The 17,176-nt window shown below is 37.5% G+C and overlaps 1 protein-coding gene across 5 annotated transcripts in view; it reads left to right on the top strand.

Annotated features, from left to right (window-relative positions):
* The window catches only part of DPYD (dihydropyrimidine dehydrogenase), a 350,974-nt gene that overhangs the window by 54,722 nt on the left and 279,076 nt on the right, over positions 1–17,176 (top strand). For all 5 annotated transcript variants that reach the window (XM_040073309.1, XM_040073306.2, XM_040073312.2 and 2 more), the window contains exon 3: positions 3,717–3,799. In XM_040073309.1, the coding sequence (XP_039929243.1) occupies positions 3,795–3,799 (5 nt within the window). In that variant the 5' untranslated portion in view covers positions 3,717–3,794. The remainder of the gene's footprint in view (positions 1–3,716; positions 3,800–17,176) is intronic.

Raw genomic sequence — 17,176 nt, 5'->3', positions numbered from 1 at the left:
CTCCAAGGAAATCTTTTCCCGAATCATTTGGGGAGGGGTCACTTGAATCTGCTTTCTAGAGGGACCCCTTTGGAAGTTTCCTCCCAAATTTGCTGTAAAGCAGGAGATTACTTCAACCAGTTTCAGAGTACTTTGGACTTGTCACTTAAAATAACTGACAATACAGAATTGTGAGCACATAGTCTTTGGTCCCAAAGCTTTCAGTTTATTTTATTAACAAAAAGAAATTGTAGCAGGAAAAGGTAATGTTTTTGTGGTTATGAAAGGAAAAGCTTTTCAACTTATTCATTAATCTTCCTTCTTCCTCACCTTCATACACTTCATTCATCTTCCTCATTTTTGGTTACACATTTTACCAGTATGCGGTGTATGATGCCACAGATAGTTGTGAATATCCAGTCTACATTTCCATTTTTAACTAGTTGTCATGAAGCTTAAGATCTCATATGATAAATAAGCCATTTATTTATAGATAAAAGATAAATACATGCTTCCTGCTTTTGCTTTTTGGTACACTAGAAGAATTTTAAGTATTTATCCTAGAATTCTATAAGAAGCTGTGTTTAGACTTATGTGGCTTTTTTCCATGTAATGGTATTTTGACTTATGATGACCTGTCCCAAACTGGAACTCTGTACTTAATTTTCCTCCCAAGCTTCTCAGGGATGATATTTAATCTAGTATCATGCAGAACTACAAATCTGCCAACAGCGATAACATATAGACTGCTATATAATTATTGAATCATAGAATTAAAACTTCTAGACTGTATCTATACCCACAAAAAATCACTTGGCAGTGAGCCATCAAAAGCAATTTTTTCATTAATTGCCATTTTTTTTTTTTTTTTTTTTTTTTTTTTACTTTAGCTGCTCAAAATGAAACACCTTGGACTTGAATTGCTCATTAGACTTAAATCTGTGACATATTATGGACCAAAATACGCTGTCCTATGCAGTATGCTTATACATATGAATTATTCAGTGGCATGGATTATAGAATGAGCTTACTTTTTGCTACTGATTTAATACTTCAGAATGTAGATCTCACCATGGTCGTGGTCTACTGAAGTTTCCTCATTTCTCAGACATATTCTTCAGAGTGTTCTCATGCTTACAATTGGTACTGGTAGTCTTTCTCAGAAGCTGATATCCTTTCAGATGATCTACAGGTATCACATGTGAGCTGATGCTCAGACACATGAAGTGCCATCTATGCACCTGTAGCTATGTCTATATTTGGTATTTCAGACACCCTTTTCTCCTTCCTCTGAGTGGATCAAGCATGCTTGCATGAGTGGAAAAGCAGTGGGATATGATCAGCATTTTCTTACTCTCCTATTCAGTACAAATGCAGTAACTGATGACATGATCCTATGAGGTTATTCCCCTTCATGAGTTTGCTTCTGGCTCAGTTTTTATCTCATTTTCTCCTAATGACTCTATGGTTTATTCTCCAACTACTGTACCTATAATGTGCATGATAATGTACCTTGCATGAGAGCTATTTGACTAAAAGTAGCTGGGAAAGATTCTGTCCAGAAACAATTCTCAGAAATGGTAGAAATAAGTTCATCTTCTTGCCAAGTGAATTGGTACAGCATCTATTTAAATCTGTAATTTTTTTTTTCTTCTGTTGTGGGTTATGTGGCAATTTTTATATTGGGTGTATAGTTGAGATGGAGCATTTTGTGTGTAAAGCTAAATGATCACAGCATTTTCTTTAGATGTTGGCTATTTTTGTTGTCCTCCAGCCAATTAACACAGTATGGTCTATATAGACAAATAGCAACTAAACTTATTTCAGCATTTTCTACATGGACAGGACCAGTTATTTTAGCTTGTACAATCTTGAGACAAGTTACTTGCATTTGATAAAAATCTGCACGCTTTGGATCATCTGTCATTTTTACGTGCTTTGTATCGCAAGGTCAAGAATGAATTTTGTGGTGCTCAAATTTTCTGAACTTGTCAGGAGGTGCTAGTGACATAGGATTGTTAAACATTGGCTCTTGGAGTGCTATTCCAAATTGTTTCCTCTGGCTTCTCTTTTTCTGGGGGATGGGAGGTTTAATTTTGCTGGCACAGGTACTTGCCTCTTAGTATTGATGAATCGAGAATTATTCATGAATTAGTATTGTTGATTTGGATTTCTTTTATATGTTTTAAATGACCAGCCTGCCTGTATGTGCTTGGAGTTGAACGTCAGTGTATCCTGATCTGAATAATGGAATATTTCATTGTACAACTTCATATTTCTTTTGCAATCCCTTTGACTCTTAGAGTATGATTTTGCCATGCAAAGGACAACTGATTGTAATATAAACAAACAAACGACTTTAACTGTGGGAGAAGACTTAATGTGACATGCGTAGTTTTTAGAAAGGAGAAAAAAGACTCAAAAGATCCAAATATGTGTAGGTCTGTTATTTTTCTTCTTAGATATGTATTGTTAAAAGTGTTAAAACTTTGTATTAAAGGGTCTGTAATCTGATCTAAAAATAATAATAGTTTAAATGTTAATTGGACAAGCTAAAGTATCTTGCTAGGTCATTTACAAGAATCGAATAATTTCCTTTTCAGTAATGCTTTTGTAGCCTCAGATTGAATGTAATTATGAAAAGAAAGAGTCAATGCAAATAAGAAAAAAAAATAGGTAACTCTTATTGTATTTATTGTAACTAGTTTTAAGATGTGGTCTTAAAAATTAGTTCACTTATTAAATGCTATGAAAGCAATATGACAAAATACTAGTGCCCATAATTTCTTTAAAATTATGGCTGCCTATAGAGCCTGACAATCTTGCCTTCGAGGTTGTTAGCAATAGGAACTCTTCTGCTTGCAACTTGTTTCTTTTACACCCATATGGCAAAATTATGCCTCCCAGAGGTAACTTTTGGTATTGGGGAAAGTTGTGAACAGGGGTAGCCTAAAAGCCTCCTGTATTGATGATGCCTCAAGAGAATATAAAAATCCTATGGAGGATGCAGATGCGAATTCTTGTTCGCTGGTATTTCAGCTGTACTTTGCACAGACACAAATTGCTGCACTTCCTGGCATCTTCTGAATCAATTTTACTGTCATTGTGGCAGCAGAAGATAAGGATCAGTGCTCTGAAGTAATGGAACCAGTCACACATTTAGTAATAATTTACAGAATATATCAAAGTTTTACTTCATTTATTGTGTCAAAATTATTGGTTTCATATTACTTTTAGAAATATTGATGAGCTCTAATCTGGAGGAAACATTGTGGTTGAGGTGTCTGTAAACAATATTTTCAATTTCTGTTATATTTTAAAAATTAAATTAAATTAAATATAACTGGTTTGTTCCAACAACACTGCCTGTTTTATTGGGACAGAATTTATGACTTTTATTGTAATTCTAAAATGCTCATTTAGGTTTCTGTTCTCCTGTTTGTGTGTTATAGTAGCATTGTAGCCTCACATAGAAATAAATGAAAAAATTTAAAGAAGAAAAAGTAAAAATTCTATAAATTTCAATATGGAAAATGTATGATTTCCATGACAACCATATAATAAGATTCATGTTTACTTTAATTCTGAGTTCTCAATGTCTTTTTAATGACTCCCATGTAATTAAAACAGAATGCATAATTTGAGGTAACATAATATAAATCAGTTTCTTTGCATGATACTGAATACTGTTAATACATGTACAAAGAGCCTTACATGGGTATGTCCATTTGTTGTAGAACTGTGAGAAACTGGAAAATAATTTTGATGACATCAAGCACACGACTCTTAGTGAACGAGGAGCACTTCGAGAAGCAATGAGGTAAGTCTGGGTCACCATAGCAACAGTCACAGATGTGGTAAAGAAAGAGTCATTCTTCATTATTGGGGGAACAAATGAGTTCATTGCCACCATTCAGCTCTATTCTCTAAGGTATTAATTTGTCAGTGGAGAGGCTTCCCTTGAGGCTGTACTTTGGTTTTGAAGCTGCATAAATGTTAAGCCTGACTGCACAGTAAAAAATGTAAATGTTTAATTTGTTATTTAAAATGCTTAAGGGGTGCCTTGCTTTATATTTATACTAAACTGTGAGTGAATGAAAATATTGTTCATCTAAATTCTGTAAGTGTTAAAGCAATTGTACAATGGTGTTTGAACAAACCTGTATTTGGTTTAAATTGAATTTGATTTTTATATATGTAGTTTCTGTGTACTCTGATTTTATCACCACAATTACATGATTTTGGTTTTGATAATGGAATGTAAAAATCTGTCTGGTCCTTCATGTGTTGTAGAGATGTATATTTTGTTTAATATCATCATATTGTTGCACTTAATCCTTATTAGAGGAGGTTAAAATTAGTCAGAAGATGAATTTTCTGCTATCCTTACTTACACTGCAGAGTATCTGGGTACAGGATTCCAAAGAAACTTGCCAGCTATAGTGCCTGGGAAAGGGAGAGATTACTATGCTGAAAGGTGGTGGAATTGAAGACAGGTTTTCTAAAGTAACTCACCAAATAATTAGGAAGATGTTATTTATAGTATTATCTGTGAATCAGAAAATTATATAAGCTTCACTTTTAAAGGTTTTGAAATTGGATAGTAAAATGCAATGATGCAAACATAGTGCTTCATCTCACTTGCCTGATATCAGAGTAACTTCTCACACTTGAACAGGGCAGTAAAAAGTAAAAACAACAATAACCCCCCTAAGAACCTATGTGAAAAAATGAATGTCCCTATTTGGCTTGACTGTGTCTATTATCCCTTTAAATTTATGGATATCTGTGAATGACCTGACTTGTGTGACTTATGTTCATGACATCATCTCATGTACACTGCTCGTGCTCATCTCATGTACAATGACTGTTTGAAAAGGTATTCTGAAGATTTCAGCTACCAGTGCTGTAAATAACTGTAAAAATAATGGCATTCATCTTTTTAATAGTGATTTTTGCTTTATGCTTGTATTGCTTCATATGGTTAGGGTTTTCTCCCAATGTGGTTGGTTATCTGTGTAAGTAAATCTTGCATGTAGTGTCAGTAAATGGAAAGTGATTTAAGTAAAGATTTGGGGAATTTTTGGCAAATGGGGCTACCTTTAGTATTTCCAACAAATTGGATTTCAAGTTGCTGTTGTTGTAGCAGTATTCAGGTTTGTGATGTTTTGCAATACATGACTCAGCAGGGATAATATTTTAAAAACATAGGATCTGACAGCTCTTTGGTGATCTACATTAAATAGCAAGGGGAGCTTTGGCATTTCAAAGGTCATGGTTCTGTTACAAACCTGTTACAATCTTCTGTTTAGAAGATTCTCATGATTCTTTGCTGTGCAAAAGCACTTTACTATCTCATAAATTTGTATCCTGGCTATTTCTGCTAGTGTACAAGCCATTCTGAGAAATAGTTATTGATTGTGAAGAGTGACAGATACTGTGCAGTGCTGGAATTCTCTTAATTGCAGTCACTAGTACATAGTTGGTTGTTTCCTTAGTTGCCTTTTTATTTTGAGCTAAAGAAAATATCTGACTTAATGAATTTATACTGTAGTGTGTTTTTATAACATACTCAAGTGCCACAAGAAAGGTGAAAAATTGTTAATTTAGAAAGGTATACGCGTGTTGGTGTGCATATTTTTCAAAATGTGTGTAAAACACACTTGTTATTTTGGGTTGTATGGTTCTTTTGACTGCTATTTAGTCATCTCATTTACTAGGTGGCGCGAGTTTTCTGTTTGGATCCCAAGATTATCTGTACATATGTAATTCAAATGGAACATTTTTATAGATTCAAGTTCATTTTCCTTTCCATGACATGAGTGGACGTTGGACCAGGCATGAGAGGACATAGATTTGCTGACCTCAGTATTATGAGGTACCCGCCTGCTTTGGGTGAGGGAAGCTTGTGAAGAGGGTTGCACATTAGACAAAAGCACAAAAATCATGTGGGCATGGAAGCAACTGCAACAAAAAATCCTAGTTGGATAGCAAAGTGGATATATGTGGATCTCAGATGAGCCTTGAGTGGGCAGTCTGCCCAAATCCTCTCTGATTTCCCAGAGTGGTACTACTGGTCTGCCAGATGAGAAATACAATGAACACTTTTTCCCAGTGCTACTGTTTGGAACGAGACCTTCCATTTTAACTTCGTCTTTGAGAAAAATGGTCAATTTAATATGGGTTTCAGTCTTCTAGTCTATGAGTATCACTGTACTCTGTATAAACAAATGCTAATATCCAAGAAGGGTCTTGTTCTGCTTCCAGCTCTTCAGTATTCAAATTAAGGACTACATGAAAATTATGTTTCTTGTTTATGTATATAGATGTATGCAAAATAAACTTTCTGAAGGATTTTGAAATTATCACAAAGCCTATGAACTCTCTCTATTTCTACTTTACATTTATTTTAGATTTTGAATGAGATAATGAGCTGATAGTAGTTTGCCATTATTCAGTATATAAAGAATGGTATTGTAAGAATTTGTTTTACTTGTGATTGCACATAAAATCATAAAGCATTCACTTCAGTTAATGTTTTGCTTATTTTGTTAATGTACTCCAAATGTTTTATTTATTACTATATTTTAATACAGCTGCAAAACTGAAGTAAATAATAAAAATCCATTAGCTTTTTGAATTGGAGTTTATAAACGGACAGACTATTGTTTTGCTTACCTTGGTTGTGTATATGATAAATTAATTGGGTATTTCATGTAGTAACTTGGCAGAAAAATATAGCTATATACCTATAATGTCAGGTTGCATAAGTAAAAGCACTGATCTTTTGTTAAACAGTTTTTTTTAGTATATAATCACTGAGAAAAATCTGGATGCAAATGATCAGGAAAGCTTCATCTTGGATTTTAAAGGAGCTTTTAGTCTGGTTTGTCTGCTACAAGGAGATAAGTATTTGAGGAGCAGGAAGTGGCGTAGCTGGGTGCTGACACTGGTAGTCTTTTCATAGATGGTGAAGCCAGAATGTGGACTGCTACAGTAAGCATTCCTCTGGGAAAGTAGGGTAGAGTAGACTTGAGGAGTCTTAAAATTAAGCAAACGGTAATGAAACCCCTGCCCCCTCAAATGATAAAGTAACTTTTAGAAGTATGGCAGGAATCCAAGCTCAGTTATTTAATATCAAATTAGATAGCAATAAATTGCGAAAGTAAGGTTAGGTGAGTTACTGGGTTTAAAAAGGACACATTTCAAAAAGCAGCAGACATCAGCTGGCAGGAATTCTTTTTCCTGCTGAATCAGTTCGCTCTGTGTACAGGCACCCATTCATCGTCAAGAGAGAGAATCAGAATAGATGAAATTGGGAATTGAAGATTATCTAAACCTGTGGTCTCTGCATTTTATTGATTGCTTACCAGCAAAATATTTTTGAGCATGCATCATATTTCTATGTTTATACATGTATTACAACTACCCTAATATTTTATGTGCATTATAGAACACACCCAAAAATGGAAATTAAAAAAAAATACGAACCAACAAGCAAAAAACCCAAACAAACCAAACCAAACCCACCCCCCCCCCAAAAAAACAAGCAAACAAACAAAAAACCCAGCAAGACAGATAAAGATGAAATAAAGACTACTTAATTTTTTAAAAAATCATTTATTAATTGCGCAGAAAATATTTTCTTCCCACATTGACATGGCTTGTCTTGCACATATTCTGCTTTGGAGATCATTGATCTGGACCATCTTTCTGGCTCAGAGCAGGGTCAAGTAGAGCAGATCCAACGAGATTTTTTATCTTCAGGGATTGATGTTTCACAAACTGTCTAAGCAAACATCCTCACATTAAACAACAGCAAAACTCAAACAAGCCACCAAAACCCCCTCTCCCCACCTCCCGACCCTCCCTCTCCTGCTTTTTTTTTAAACCGGAATTTTACTTCAGCTTGTGCCTGTTGTTTCTTGTCCTTTTGCTGGGGACTGCTTAGAACAATCTAGCTCTGTCGTCTTTATTCCCTCCCATCAGGTATTTATACATTTTGATAAGATTCACGGCTTAGCCTTCTCTGCTCAAGGCTGCATGTCCCCAGGTCTGTCAGCCTCACCCATACGACAGACACTCCAGTCCCTTAATCACCTCAGTGTCCCTTTGCTAGGCTCGCTCCTGTGCATCCCTGTTTCCCTTGGCCGGGGGAACCCAGCACAGGATGCAACGCTCCAGGTCTGTCTCACCAGTACTGGGGAGCAGAAAAGAATCTCCACTCCACCTACAGGTAATGCTCTACCTGACACAGCCCTGGGTGCCTCTGGCCTTTACTGCAGGGACTGTGTCATGGTTCATCTTGTCCTTCAGGACCCCGAGGGCCTTTCCTGCAAAGCTGATTTCCAGCTGGTTGGTTGCAGCCTCTACTGGTATCTGGGGTTGTTCCTCCCTAGGGACAGGATTTTGCGGTGGTGGTGATATTGGTTGGTATTTATTAGCTTTTAAACATGGTTTCTGTAGGCCTGTTCCTTCAGCCTGTCAACAGCAGCCCAGCCCTTTGGAGTGTCACCACTCAGTAGGTGGTAGATTGCTTTTGAACACTGTATATATGTTGCTATGTGTTTTAGACGTGTGTCTAGTATACATCTCATAAGCTTGGTGTCATACAAAGCCATAGCATTTCAAATGAAACTTTTCCAAATCTAGTGTTGCAATTGCTTACTTATCAACTGAGTTGGTAAGCCACCTTGGTGGGTTCAGGCAGTGAGCAATCAGTGAGGCTGGTGAGGTGTTAATATGTAAATGGGTCCTACTCGTAGGTGGATGTGGATATGGTCTGTCTTGTGAACACTGAGTATGTGTGAAAGCTTTGCAAGGGAAAATTAAAGCTGTGTATTTTTGTGTAGTCTTCTTGTTATTAAAGAAAAATTGAGAGATATTTATTCATACTTGGAGATGGGAAAGGAAAGTTTGCTTATCTGTTTGAATCAGTATAAAAGATACCAAAGTTCATTTAGAATTTTCTTTTGCATTCATATATTTGCATATGGTTTTGGATAATATGAACAAGGGAGTGAGGCTTCAACTGTGATTTCCAGTTTGCTAGAAACAGTTTCTGTTAATGATGATATTCACTGTTGTCTTGACAACTGTGCAAGCTGGGGTTAGTAATAATCAGGCTTCTTTTAATATGGTCTAGACTCTCAGATGTATTTGAAAAATAGTTTCTATGACTGGGCAAAACCCAAGCAAATTGCAGTGTAAGAAGTTCCAAGGTTTTGCAAGTATTCATTAGTTTGCAGAGTAAAAGCTGGAAATTTAAACACGTAAACAAAACAAGTCTGCAGTGCAAACTACAAAACATGTAGTAACCAACTTGTTAGGGCTCAGGCCTGAGATGTGGCAAATATGGGTTCATATTCTAGTTCTGAGTCAGGTGACTTGGTTTCCCGTTTTAAAAAGCATCATAGAGCTGTAAAGTTAGCGAAACACACAGACATGAAATATAAGGAAATAAGGACAATGAAAATGTCGTGTTAAATGTAATTTTGCTTGCCTGTGTTGTTCTTAAACTGTTCTGAGAGATAGACCAAATTTCAGGTAAATTGAAAGAGAAGGTAAATTAAGAGAAGTAAAAGCTTGATCCAGATCTCAGAGATTGTCTGTTCAAATAAATCCTTCATGTTCTGGTGAGGTAGAAGTCTTTGTAGTGAATTCCAGTATTCCAAAGTTCTGTACCTCAGTAAAGCCTTCAACAGTTTACAGCGTTCTCCAGGAGAAGCTGGCAGCCCACAGCTTGAACAGGTGCTGGGTTAAGAAGTGGCTGGACAGCCTGCCCCAAAGTTTTGGGGAATACTGCTGCAGGCAACAGGTCCCCAGTGGTGTCCCCCAAGGATCAGTACTGTTCCTGTTTATTACATTTAGAGATGATCTGATCAAGGGGATAGAGTGCCCCCCCAGTAAGTTTGCAAAAGACTCCCAAGCTGGATGGGAGTGTTGATCTGCTGGAGGACAGGAAGGCTCTGCAGAGGGATCTGGCCAGGCTGGATTGATGGGCTGAGGCCAATGGTGTAAGGTTTAATATGGTGCAGTGCTGGATCTTGCACTTGACTCACAACAACCCCTGCAGCACTGCTGGCTGGGGAAGAGTGTCTGGAAAGCTGCCCAGTGGAAAAGGACCTGGGGTGCTGGTCGACAGCTGCTGTACATGAGCCAGCATGGACCCAGGGGGCCAAGAAGTCCGGCAGCATCCTGGCCTGGATCAGCAGTGGTGCGGCCAGCAGGATCAGGGCAGGGATTGTCCCCCTGTACTCGGCACTGGTGCGGCCACACCTCGAGTGCTGTGTCCAGCTGTGGGCCCATCACCTCAGGGAGGACACTGAGGGGCTGGAGCGAGTCCAGAGAAGGGCAGTGCAGCTGGGGAAGGGTCTGGAGGCTGAGTCCTGTGAGGAGCGGCTGAGGGAGCCAGGCTTTAGTCTGGAGAGGAGAAGGCTCAGGGGAGAATTTACCGTTCTCTACAACTGCCTGCAAGGAGGGTGTAGCAAGATGGGGTTTGGCCTCTTCTCCCAGGCAAACGGTGACAGGACAAGAGGGCATGGCCTTAAGCTGTGCCAGGGAAGATTCAGGTTGGATGTCAGGAGGATTTTTTTCACTGAAAGGGTTGCTAACCATTGGAACAGGCTGCTCAGGGAGGTGGTGGAGTCACCATCCCTGGAAGTGTTTAAGAAACAACTGGATGTGGCACTTTGTGCTGTGATTTAGTTAACAAGGTGGTGTTTGGTAAAAGGTTGGACTTGATCTCGGATGTTTTCTAAACCTAATGATGCTATTAAAATAGCCATTAGCCTTGTGTTAGTGTGTTTATTTGGGCCTGAGGGAGTAAGTCAAATTTTCTCTTCTACCTTCTTCTACATTTACATTTATCTCCAGTGCAATCGCTTGAACGCTGCTTGGTGCATGCTTTTTGGGGAAAAGCAAGATTACTTCTTACGTTCAACAAAAATGTTGTGCTACTTTCAAACTGCAACAACACTTTGCTTCTTGGGTGACCAGCTTGTGTTCCTCTGATGTATCTATCTCAGCACCAAGAAACAAACATCCTCTGACACAGAGGACATATTAATTAGGTAAGCCACTGATTGGCTTATTGATTTAATTCTTATTTAGGCTGCATTTGGCTTAGAGATATTCCCTAAAAAAATTAACTGCAGAGGTGTTCTCCGAGTGAAAACAAAAAAAATCCCATAAAACTGTGGAGTTTAGGGAATGTTTAACTTGCTCTCCTTGGATTTTATTTTCTATAAATGCATCTTCACAATTTTATAAATTTACCATATTATTAATAGCATATTCTAGTCACGTTTGGTGTTGCATAGAAATGCATGCAGAATGTTGGAAGCACTTGAGAACTTTCAGTAGTACTTCCATTATAAGAATCCATGTGGCTAATACGAGTTTAATTTTGAGTGCCATTTTGAAATCAGACCTTCTCTATCATTCTTAGTTTACATTACAGATCAGACAGGTTGCCAACATCACTTGCATTGACGAGCGTTAGCCATATGCCTTCCTGGTGCAAGGCTGCCCTGGATAAGGGTAGCTATGACTGACCAAGCTGCTTATGTGCTAGAAGCTGTTTAGTGGCATTAACAAGGCACTGTTAAGCTGTGCCCGTGCAATTTAACCGTGCTCTTTGTTGGCTAACTAACTTCTGAGTCACCCACTAGCCACCCTTTGAGAGCCTGGGATGAATTGTTCAGATCTGGCCACGATGGAATAATTTCTGTCCACAGACAGGTGCCGCAGAGCTGTAACACCAAGCGTGTATAGGAATTCATGACATTAATGTAATTATTTTTGTGATAGTTATTAGAACTTGCATTGTCTTTGTAATTTCTATGGAGAATTAATGAACTTCATATTTCAATTAAAAAGAAAAAGAAGGTTCTAATACGTGTTAAGTCCATTTTTTCAAGTGTCAGGTATAACTCACTGAAAATTTTGTGAAACTAGTGATAATGCTTAACTTCTGCATTAAAGAATGTAACTGCATTGCTTTATATATATTTTTCAAGTATAAATCAAAAAAATTATAAAGTGCCTTCTTGTCTTGTGCTTGTGATATAGACTGTTCTGTTGAGTATCAGCTTCATACTTTCCCCAGAAATTTAAAAAGTGAAGTTAGTTTCCAAGTTTGTCAGCTGATCACTACACATACCTTGTTCAAAATACTGTATATAATTTCTCATTTTTAATTTATGGGTGTTATATATATATATATATATATATATATATATATAATTTTTTTTTTTTTTTGGTCCAGTGATAGGCTGGTTTATTTAGATGTTAAAAGGGAGGAGATCAAGATAAGTTAGATTGTTTTCTTTTGACTGTTCCTTTAGTCACCTAGCCAGGATAAGCTGACAAATACAACTTTTACTGACCTAAAATACTGTATTGATGATGTTTCTGAATGGCAAATATGAAAGGATATTGAATTTTTTTTTTTTTTTTGCTATTCCAATCAGTGATGTAGAATTGCAATTACTTTACATCAGAGGTTTGAATTATGCTTTGTAGTGCATATAACCCTTACATGGATATGGAACAAAAGCATTGTGAGCAAAATAGCAAGCAATATAGTAAAATAGCAAAATAAATAATATTTGTAGATTTGGAAACTGCATGATAATTGCTGCTTTTGTTGATATACTGAAATGTGCTTTAGGCAACATCTTACGTGAACATTTTTGATAAAATCTTGTGTTTCTCATGTACTCTTTAATATGTATTACTGTGACCAATATATGCTTTGGGTCTGTTCTGAATATTGTAAAAACATAATTTTTGTATTTGTGTGTCACATTCTCAAGAAATAATTCAAAGGGGAGAGGAGAAAAAAAAAAACCCCTACTTTTTGTCACTTCTGGTGAGGAGAGCTAGGTTTTGGTTTTGAACCATTTAGTTTTATGATTTAAAGAAAAGAATTGGATTACAGTCAAAATTTGGTTTTTATCAAACTGCAGGAGATGTTGTCTGATGTTGGTGGTGAAAGAGATTTTGAAAACCACTGTGACAGATGGCTTTCCACAAAGACTCCAAAGGTGGCGTGCAGGGGTGCAGCACTGTACCTTTCAGTGACTAACAGCCACTCATGTGCAAACAGAGTAGAAAATTGCACTACAGATTTTGGAGTTCACTCCATGTGTTCCCTCTTTGTTGCTTTTTAAAATGCAAAGTATGAAAACATTTCTGAAATGTGTTCTTTGCTACCTTGGCATTCAGGAAAAAGTGCTCTGGATCACCAGAGAGACAGTGTATGGACTACCAGCCTATACACGTCAAAAAATGATTTGGTTCGTGAAACATAAATTTTAGAAAAAGTACAGATATGAGTGAAGAAAATTTGCTGGTTGTTTTGCCATAAGCCATGGCTTTTTGTGGATTATGCTTGATTTTATGTTGCAGGGCTTTGGGACAGTTTTGGCAAAGAAGTCGGATGTTTTAGTGGAATATGTTGAAGCTCATGCGGTTTTATTTAGAAGTCATTAGTTTAATCTGTAGCCAGCCTGTTGAGAGTACAACATTCCACATGTATTTAACAAAGGACATTTCCTACTGTTTTGTCTACAGAAATCAGTCTGTCTTTACAAATGCTATTTTACATATATCTGTACTTACTTCCTTTCAGACATTTACTGTAGTTCTCAAAAGCCTGAAAAAGTGTAGTCTTTTTCCTCTTTGTGTTGTCCTTGGACTTTCTGTTGCCATGGGTATCTTTGAGTACATTCTCTTTGGAGTTCAGGACATAAAGCGAAGCTAAGGGTTTGAGGAAAAAATACAATCTTCATTCAAAATTGCGTTAAGTAGTGTGTCTTTCCATTGTATGTTCATTGTTGCCAGGTAATCATTATATTTTCTGATTATGTTGATGTGCTGATTTGGGTGGTATACAGTGAGCTTTCTTCACAGTAGCTGCTCTGGGGTCATGTTTTGGATTTGTGCTGAAAACAGTGTTGATAACACAGGGATGTTTTAGCTTTATACTACACTGGCTATTGTGGTTTTTGGATGTAGGAGCAAACATCCATTTTACTAGAAATGTTTTGTGTGTGGGGGTGAGGGTGTTTCAGGGAGTAAACTGTGGGTCCAGCTGTGCCCTAATTAATTAATCTGGCCGTCCCCTGTAGACTTCTGAATTTAAACCCTGTTTATTTACTTGAGGCTGTTTGGGAGACCAAGAAAAGATTATCTAAATTTAATGTTCTAATAGAATCAACCTGTTTATTGCAAGTAAGTCTGTAAAGTGTATTGGACTTTTTTCAGTAAGACAGTTGTTAAGATATACTGAAATCAGTACCATACATTTAGCTGATCTGCTAGAAAATTTAACAGAGTTTTCCATCCTTATTTCTGAAGAGTAAAGATACTTTACATAGGAATCTATTTCATTGGAGCTTGATGTTGAAAGGTTAATGGGCAGCCATTTAAGCCCTAGACCACTTGAGGTTTTTCAGGACACCACCCAGAGGCTTTCACCGCTAGCACCTAAGGCAAGGCTACAAAATCTCTAGGCATCTCTAGGACTGAGGAAGGTTAGGATCTCAGGGAACAATTCGTACAAAGATACTGCTTACAGAGTGAGACAAATATAAGAGATGTAACAGAGAATAAAGGAGCAAACTATTCTTGAGTGATGTCTCCTGCCATCTTGAATGCCCGGGACTGCTTGTCTAGGGTGTGCTTTGTCAGGTGCACAGAGTATTGGCAGTGACAAGGTTCTTTGTGGAGCAGACATTTGCAGAAGGCTTCAGTTTGTATGGTTTTGTTGGGTTTTTTAGGGTTTTGTTTTGGTTTTTTTTTGTTGTTTTTGTTTGTTTGTGGGGTTTTTTTGTTGTTGTTGTTTTTTTGTCCCCAGAAAGAACAAAAGAAAGTCTCTTCTGTAGAATAAGCCCTGAACTGTTCTAAATATCACCATATCTTATGTACCCATTCAAATGAATTTTAATAATTGGTCTGTTAATGGAAAGGCATAGAAACAATTATAATGTGATTTCCATCAGAATACTTAAAAAACCCTTGATTTATAATCTGATACCATTACAATACAATAATATTTGAAAACAAGTAAGTTATTTTAAAATAGTATGACTACTTTTAAACTGCTATTTTTAATAGTATTTAATATTTCTGTTATTGTCCCCTTAAAATTAGCCTTTACTATTACTATATATAGTACTTTTAAAATTTAATAAAGTAATTATGGCTGCTGTCTTTGTAAGGACTATTACTTTTATTACTACTATCAAATAGGAGTATTTAACGGTACTGATTATTGCCACAAATACTTCTCTTACTGCTGTTTTGCCTACTGAAGATTTTTCCTCATTTGTAGTCATTAATCATTATTAACGAAGCATTTCCTTTGCAATTAATGTATCAAATGAAGAAAAAGAATTTAAAATTGTTATCTGACAATATTACCGTAAAGACAAGAAAACACTCTTTGAGGAGTGTTTTAAAATAGAAAAAAAAAAAAAAAAAAATTTTCTTTTTATCCTACCTGATATATCTTCCTGTTTGAGCAAAAAGTGGCTTTTCTAGCACCTCTTCCTGCTTATCTGTGTTTTTCTAATGAAGAGAAAATGCACTTGAGCACGTGTAGAACAGTTTCTATTCCCAGGGAGCTACAGTGCCTTGCTTGGCTCATGGCTGGCTGTTAGATGTTGCGCTGTGCCTCACAGTATCCACCCCTCAGCCTTCCCATTGCAAATTTGCTCGCATGGCAACTGCTGGTGTTGTTAACCCTCTCTGTCCTGAAGGGCATGCCATTGCGGCTTCTCACATTAAATATTTAATTGGGGTGGGAATTATTCTTCTTGGAATTAAAGAACTATACAGAACTGTTTAAAAACACTTAAACGGGAATGGTTATTTATTAAAGAGAGATTCTGTGTCCATCGAGTGTGTTCCACTAAAGAGAGCTGTGGCAAGCATGGTTGAGAACCGCTGGCCACGTGGCTGTAGTAGCCTAAACAGAAGATGTTTCTTGAATGCATCGTTCAGCCTGCACTGAGGAGCAGCTGCACAATTAGCAGCATGCGGCATGGCTTCTCTCTTTGGGTAGTTAGATGAGCCCAAATGGCTCCTGTGTGGAGTCACACATTTAGTCATGGCCTGCCTGTAAGGTTCCTCGGTGTCGCCTCCCAGACACGGGTACCAGCTGTGCGGGGACTGCAAGGCAGTGTGTGCCGGCCGGGGGATGCGCTGCTGCTCCAAGTGCAAATTGAGGCAGGTGAGCACTGCCATGCTGTCCCTAGCATGGCTGGCACAGGGAGCTGTGATGGGCAGGCTGCAGGGACGTGCATGTCCATGGCTGTAGCTCACGCCTGCAGGATCAGGTTAGAAGTAAGCTGAAATAATCCCTTCTCAGGAAGGGTTATGTCAGGCTTTATGCCAGCTGTTTAGTTGTAGAAACCCTCTGCTTCTGGGCCACACTGCTCATAGGCACAGTAGTTTTCAGGTATGTTCTAGGCACAAATCTTTCTGTGGGCAGAGTTATGAGAAAGGGTGGTTAACATCTCAGAGGAGAGAGACCCATTCTTCACCCAACTGCAGATGAGATCCCTGAATTTCCCTTTATGCTACAGGAAGGCATTTAACCAGCAGGGACCATACAGAATGAATTTTTCTCCCTTTTTCTTAGTTGAAATAGATCTGTTTCAGGAAGTGTAAAACTAGCTCCCTGCTTCTTTGATCAATTTTTATTCCTTTATTTTATTTGGGTGCACTGGGTGAATGAAGACATTACCTCTAATTTGGAAAGGTCTGAGTAATCCTTTTGCTATTGGCATTGTTAACTTTTCTTTCTCCTGCTAGTATAACAATGTCATAATTCATAAAATTTTCTTTGTTTTAAAACAAAAACTGAAAACAGAGCCTTGAAATGCAACTTCTCTTAATATTATCTTTTCTATCATAGTCATTTAATTCTTGATGTAAAACAAGGATTCATTGCTTTTGTGCTGGGAGCACAAAGCCACAAGTTGATACTGTTAACTCAATGTTTGTAATATAAAGTGCTGTTCCTGTAGTGTGGGCCAATTACACAATAGTAGAGCAGGGATGTAACACAGCAATGCTGCTTTCCTATTTGTTTCAGTAAGTTTAGCACAGCGGGAAACATGGCATTCTTCCAAGGTAATGCGTCAAGCTTACAGTTGGATGGAGGCGCAATGGAAATTATTCCAAG

The sequence above is a fragment of the Hirundo rustica genome, chromosome 9, assembly GCF_015227805.2.
Source record: "Hirundo rustica isolate bHirRus1 chromosome 9, bHirRus1.pri.v3, whole genome shotgun sequence".
NCBI lineage: Eukaryota > Metazoa > Chordata > Aves > Passeriformes > Hirundinidae > Hirundo > Hirundo rustica.
The sequence above is the reverse complement of the archived record's forward strand: the minus strand, read 5'-3'. Positions and strand labels throughout refer to the sequence as shown.